A 6809-nucleotide genomic window follows, 5' to 3' on the forward strand; every position below is an offset into this window, starting at 1 on the left:
ATGAATCTTTGGGTCCACTTAGTTTTCACTGTAGCAGCCTGGGAAGGTATTTTCCTACCCATGAACACATTACAGAGGCAAAAGATTTATTGTTCTACATCTGTTTTCTAAGTGTCTATTTATTCGCAGGTGTCCTGTCCCAGATCCAGCTGGTGGAGTCCGGAGGGGATGTGAAAAAGCCCGGAGACTCTCTCCGCCTCTCCTGCAAAGCCTCCGGCTTCACCTTCAGCAGCTACTGGATGAGCTGGGTCCGTCAGGCTCCCGGAAAGGGGCTGGAGTATGTCTCTGAGATTAGCACAGATGGTAGCACCACACGCTATGCAAACTCCATTAAAGGGCGATTCACCATCTCCAGGGATAATTCCAAGAGTGAGCTGTATCTGCAAATGACTGGCCTGAAACCCGAGGACACCGCCCGGTATTACTGTGCAAGTGATATTATTTTACACAGTGACAAGAAACCTACTTGTGGTAATACAAAAACCCAGGCTGCGGAATCCCCCCTTTCCCGGTCACCAAATGAGGGCAGCAGATCCACAAACATTTCTGCGCGAGGCACAGCAGTGAGGGTGGGCATAGGGGTAATGAGAACCTGCTAGCAGGTGTTAACCCTTTCATTCCCTTGCAGTGTCACCCATGGCGGCACCAGGTCCAGCTCAGCCTATGGTGCAGGGAACACTCAGTCAGGGCCGGCTCTAGGTTTTTTGCCGCCCCAAGCAAAAAAAAATTTGGATGCTTCCCCGCCCCTTTTTTTGGCTTTTACACGTTTGCATATTGGGGCAATAATCACAAAATATAATCACACATCAGCATGTTTAGTTGACTCTGTTGCTGCACGTTTCAGAGCAGAAAGTCCAAGGAAAATCTTTAGCTCCTCTTTGAGCTGAAATAAAACAGTGCAATTAGTCAAACTGATCTTGGGAGATGCATGCAGGCTGATACGAACATCTAGGTAAATCAAAGCTGTTAAAACTTAATGATCTTTCACTTGTTAAAGAACATGTATCACTTACTCCGAAGAAGAAAATAGGAAAATGGCTCATTGAAAATTAAATTGCGCCAGGAAAAAAAAATCAAAGTTCCCCAAGGAACAGGAAGTGAGATACTTTATTACTATACATTGATCTGTCAATGCCACTCATGGAAAGTCTGAACAATCAAACTGCAGCAAACATATGATGGTTACAGAGATCTAACCAATGTTGAAATTAGTCAAGTTGAAAAGTTCAGCAGCGAGTGGCTGCAGGGACGGCTGCCCCACACCTCTTTCTGCTGTCACCATGGGAGAGGAGGCCAGGCTTGGAAACAAGGCTGAAATTGACCATGTGCCAAGAAGGAGTTTTGAACAAGGAAAACCCACAGTAACTTTCAACCTTAAACCGCAAAGGGAAAAAAGGAAAAAGGGAGGGGGAAGAGGAAGGCGAAGGGGTGGCTGACTGTGCTGCTGCGCTGGGAGTGTCTGTGTGTGTGTTTGTGGGGGGGACATTAGCCAGGTCCAGCCTCTGCTAGAGCCATGGAGAGCCCAGTCCTCTCCTGTGTCCTTTGTCCGGGTGATGGGAATATCAGTGAGGCAAAGACCTGTCCAGAAAGGCTCTGCGGAGGAGCGGAGCAGCAGCTAAAGACTTTCCTTGGAGTTTCTGCTCTGAAATTTGCAGCACCAGAGTCAACTAAACATGCTGATGTGTGATTATATTCTGCGATTATTGCCCCAATATGCAAACGTGTAAAAGCCAAAAAAAAAAGGGGGGGGGGGGAAGTGTCCGATTTTTTTTTTGCTTGGGGCTGCAAAAAACCTAGAGCTGGCCCTGAGTTTGGGTTCCTTATAAGGAGCGGGATATGCAAATGGGGTGGAGAATTTCCTGTTTAAATCTGTGCCTCTGTGTGCCCAGGCTGCACCCGGAGACACAATTCGCAGCCCCTGGGTCTGTGCAGATACCAGCCAATCCCCCGGGAACTTTCCCCTCCAGCACCAAGGAAAAATGAGGCTTTAGATCGCAATTGTTTTCACTGTAGCAGCTTTGGAAAGTATTTTGTTCCCCCCACTTAAATGGCAGAGCCCGAAGACTATAACATTATTGCTGTTTTTATACCGATACTCGTAACATTCCTTTACTTGCAGGTGTCCGGTCCCAGGTGCAGCTGGTGAAGTCTGGAGGGAATGTGAAAAACCCTGGAGACTCTCTCTACCTCTCCTGCAAAGCCTCCGGGTTCACCTTCAGCAGCCACCATATGCATTGGGTCCATCAGGCTCCTGGGAAGGGGCTGGAGTCGGTGGCTCAGATTAATACGGATGGATCGAGCCAGTGGTATTCGCCGGCTGTTCAAGGGCGATTCACCATTTCCAGGGATAATCCCAACAACCTGCTGTATCTGCAAATGACTGGCCTGAAGCCCGAGGACACCGCCCGGTATCACTGTGCGAAACACACAGTGAGGGGAAGCTGGTCTGAGCTCAGACAAAAACCTCTCCCTGCAGTAATTAGAGAAGCACTTTGGTGTTGGGGGCGCCCAAGGCCTGTCAGTGAAAATGAGATCTGTTCTGGGAAAAGGTCTAGCAACAACAAACCCTTTTATTGTTATTCCTCTTCTTTGATTTTACACAAGGTGAAGGAATTTATACAAGTTCCCACAAAGGACAGAACATTCTTAAATTAAATTAGTGGAGATATCCCATCTCCTAGAACTGGAAGGGACCTTGAAAGATCATCCAGTCCAGCCCCCTGCCTTCACTAGCAGGACCAAGTACTGATTTTGCCCCAGATCCCTAAGTGGCCCCCTCAAGGATTGAACTCACAACCCTGGGTTTAGCAGGCTAATGCTCAAACCACTGAGCTAGCCCTGCCCCATTAGTTGGGTCCCTTCCTCTTTCTTTCCTCTCCAGGGGACAAATGCTGAGCCCCCACACAACCTGCCGGGGAGTCACAGATCCATAGACATAAAGGTCGGAGCGGAGCAGGATGAGAAACTAGTCTGAGCTCCTGCATAATACAGGCCATAGAGCCTCAAACTGGTTCATTCCGGTTCCGTCGAGCGCCCTCTTTAATTCAGCGTGCTGGGATTCGCTCAGTGTCACCTTGTCAGTGACACATTCCTGCAGAAAGACACCGATCTCTCGGCTTTTGGCACTAAAACACAACACGGGTTTATGTATTTGTTTGTTTTCAGTGGAATAATGTTTCCACCAAAGGTGGCTTTTCTGGCAAAAAGAGAGTTTTCGTATGGGGAAGAAATCCTATTTTGGGAATCTACAAAACACATTAAAATATTCATGTTGTGGTTTTCATAAGAATAATATGGGAGGGCAGCGAGAGAAAGAGGGTGGGCTGCGGAGTCCCCTTCTCCCATTCACCGCGAGGGGCAGCAATGAGCAAACAGCTCCGCCCTGGGGACAAAACTGAAAAGGGGCATTGGGGGTTGGAAAACGTCACTTTTCAACTCCGTACTGCCCCCAACTGCTCGTATGTGCATAGAAACTGCAGGTGCCCTTTGACTCTGGCAATTCTCCCCGGAACGTTGCGGGGAAAATAACTGGTGAATGTTTTCAAAAGAAAAGCAGCCACAAAATGACATCTCGACTGAGGTTCCACTCGCCTGGAAACCAATGACTTTGAGATGAAGCCCAAATTAAGATCTGCCTCTTCCCTTTGAGCCATGGGTGAAGACATTGGCAAACATGGTTATTTTTAATATCAGTCTTCCTGTGTGAGCTTGAGCAACTCAGAGCCAGATTGTGAAAGGTATTTAGGTTTCCAAAGAAGGACATTGGCATCTAATGACATTCTGAAGACGCCTAAACTACTAAATCCCATTGAAATCAGGAGGGGTTCGAAGTCTGGACACTTTTGTAGATCCCACTAGGTGCCTTACTGCATTTTAGGGCACCTAAATACCTTTTAAAGTCTCCCTCTTTGTGCCTGGGTCCCCGCTTGGTAGAAAGTACATTTTGTTACATCACTGTAGTGTGGTGAGGTTAAATACATTAAATCTGGTGAGGTGCTGAGATGCTATGGTCATGGGTGCTCCCAGAAGTATGTAAGACAGACGGATGGAAAATATGACTATAGGTATTTGTGTCATTATAGTTACCAGAGTGTCACATCCAGTGGTTAATGAAGTCAAAGGAAAGATTCCCACTGAGTTCAATGAGCTTTGGGTCAGGCCCAGAGCAAGAGAAAAGACTTGCCCATTTTCTCTGACCCCCAGGAAAAGAAAATGAGATGGCTCGGGAAGGAGTTTGTCTCTAATAAGGAGAGGGATATGCAAATAGGTGACTGTCTCCTGTTTAAATTTCTCTCTGTCCCAGCAACACCCGGACAGACAAACTGCAGCCCCCTGTGTCTGTGCAGTTACCAGCCACTCCACTGAGGACATTCCCCTCCAACACCAGGGAAAATGAGACTTTGGCTCCATTTACTTTTCCTTGTGGCAGCTGTGGAAGGTATTTTCTCCCTATACAGGCACTGGAGAAGTGGGCAACCGTTCCTAGTTTTCTGCAATGATCTAAAAACGTATTTTGTAAGGTGCTTTTATTGATATTCGTCTCCTCTTAACTGATGGGGAATGTCCTCGAGCAACAAAGTGCCCACCAACTGCCTGGATCTGGCGGACAGTGGCCCTGACCCTAGAGTCCACCAAGAGCGACTTCATGTTCCTAAAGCCCTACAGCCCGAGTCCCCTGAGGAACAATGAGAAAGCCACTGAGAACTTACCAGGGCCAGGAAGGAAGCCCCGAGCAGCCAATAACACCGTCAGTGCCACCAGCCAGGTAACCCTACGCTGCCGTACAGCGGGTGGGGCTCAGGGAGATGCTCCAGGAGAGTGCCATGAAATACCCCTTCAAGGGTTAGCCCGGCTTTCCCCCTTCTTCTTTCCCTCCCCTGCCCCCTTGGAAATGAATCTGAGCCGGGAGAAATCCTTTCATTCAGGCACAACTTTTTAAAGATAATGACCCAACCCTTTGATCAAGTGGCAGTGTCAGAATTAGCACCCGTCGGACAGCAGGCAATTCTCCGGCGCGCTCCTCACCCATGTCAGTGAATGATTTGGGGAACGTCAGGCTCATTTGAAATGAGCGAAAGTAGCAGAAAGTGCTCAGAAGCAGCAGCCCAGCTCCTAGTAAGACTGAAATACGGAGCGTGCCCAGGAAAGCCAAGGGCTGTCTCAGGAGATAACTGTCCCCTTTTGAGGGCTCTCGCTCAGCCTCCGATCGCGGCTGCACAACCCCGTAGCCTTCCTTCAAGAGACCCAGGCGTGACACGGGGCAGCAAAGCACGCGGAGATTTAAGCCTCTTGAAATGTCCCTCTCTAGTCTGTATTTCCCCTCCGCACATATCCCAGGCGCACGAGATACTCAGGCGCTCTAGTGGCCCATGGGGCTTTTCAGCTCCTCTGTCTCAATAAGAAATTCAGGCAGATACACCCGGCTCAAGCAGATTCCGATGCAGTCGTTGCCCAATGCTGCATCAGTATCGCACCCAGTCAAACAAAACAAAACAAAACAACAACAATAAATATTGCAAAGTGCAAACGTGTAAAAGCCAAAAAAAAGGGGGGGGGGGGCAAAAATTGTTTTGCTTGGGGCGGCAAAAAACTTAGAGCCAGCCCTGAATGCAGGAGGCTGGACTAGATGACCACTCCAGGTCCCCTCCAGTCCTACCGTTCTCTAATTTCTATCCCCGGCATTTCAGAGTCTTCCCCAACACAGATTCCCAGGGCGATGTCACTTCTACTGACCCTACCCGTACATTGCGTGTATTGATTTTATTTGCCCAGCCCATTTCACACTAGCCCCTGCTCCACTGGAGACACACCAGCTGACTGTATCAGGGTTTGGATCACACCCTCTGACATGAAGGGGGTGTGTGGCTCTCCCGCCCATCAGAGAGCACTCCCTGGACAGAGCTCTCCTGGTTAGTTTTCCCCACTGGGTGAATCCCACATGAAAATCCCTGGCCCAGCAGGTTCTCCAGAGTCCCAGTCCGGGGCCCTGTCTACTGGTTCCTCCAACCCGCCCCTCTCACAGCCACCTCCTGTCACTACGTGTGGGCTGAGCTGAAAGAACTACCCCTCTGTGGTGTAAAGAAACACCTGCCCCCAAGGGGACATGGCCATGTATTGTAGTCCCACCTACTTAGAGTCCAGAGGGGATGTGAAAAAGCCCGGAGACTCTCTCCGCCTCTCCTGCAAAGCCTCCGGCTTCACCTTCAGCAGCTACTGGATGATCTGGGTCCGCCAGGCCACCGGGAAGGGACTGGAGTGGGTAGCCCGTAACAGCAGCGGCAGTGGGAGCAGCACATACCAGGGTAACGCAGGGTCAGAGGCTGATTCACCATCTCCAGGGACAATCCCAACAACCTGCTCTATCTGCAACTGACCGGCCTGAAGCCCGAGGACACGGCCCGGTAGTACTGTACAGGAGACACAGTGAGGCGAAGCCGGTCTGAGCTCAGACAAAACCCTCCCGTGGCAGTTACCAGAGAAAGTCCCAGCTGGTTTGATGCTGACAGGCCGCGCGCTGGGAGCTCACAGGAGACAGTAATTTCCTCCCTTTGAAATGAGGAAAATGAACCCGGCTGTTCAGTCAGATCTAGATACACAGGAGGAGGCGATACCGGGAACGGGGTGTCCCGCACTGGGTGTGGGGGGATTCACTTGGTCCCAACTATTCTATTACAGACACTGATATGGGTTAAAAGGAATTATTATCTGCCAAAGAGAAATCCAAATATTCCCATGTTCACCTCTCAGTTCCCGTGTGGGGATAGAAAGCAGGAGAGGTGAAAACACAAACCCTGGCAGCTATAAAAGGG

General features: G+C 49.6%; 1 protein-coding gene across 1 annotated transcript; it reads left to right on the forward strand.

Moving 5' to 3' along the window:
- On the forward strand, positions 1-6405 carry LOC112124470. Its single transcript, XM_024222963.1, has 4 exons — positions 1-46; positions 130-471; positions 2120-2366; positions 6339-6405. Exons 1-4 carry the CDS (start codon positions 1-3, stop codon positions 6403-6405), a joined length of 702 nt encoding a protein of 233 aa, XP_024078731.1.
- The last annotated feature ends 404 nt before the right edge of the window (positions 6406-6809 follow it).

Source organism: Terrapene carolina, unplaced genomic scaffold (assembly GCF_002925995.2).
Source record: "Terrapene carolina triunguis isolate 2854851 unplaced genomic scaffold, T_m_triunguis-2.0 Scaffold26892, whole genome shotgun sequence".
Lineage (NCBI taxonomy): Eukaryota > Metazoa > Chordata > Testudines > Emydidae > Terrapene > Terrapene triunguis.

Coding starts and splice junctions, on each gene's coding strand:
- LOC112124470 (XM_024222963.1), top strand. CDS start 1: ATGAATCTTTGGGTCCACTTAGTTTTCACTGTAGCAGCCTGGGAAG. Junction 472..2,119: donor TGACAAGAAACCTACTTGTG/GTAATACAAAAA, acceptor CTTTACTTGCAG/GTGTCCGGTCCCAGGTGCAG. Junction 2,367..6,338: donor GATAATCCCAACAACCTGCT/GTATCTGCAAAT, acceptor CACCATCTCCAG/GGACAATCCCAACAACCTGC.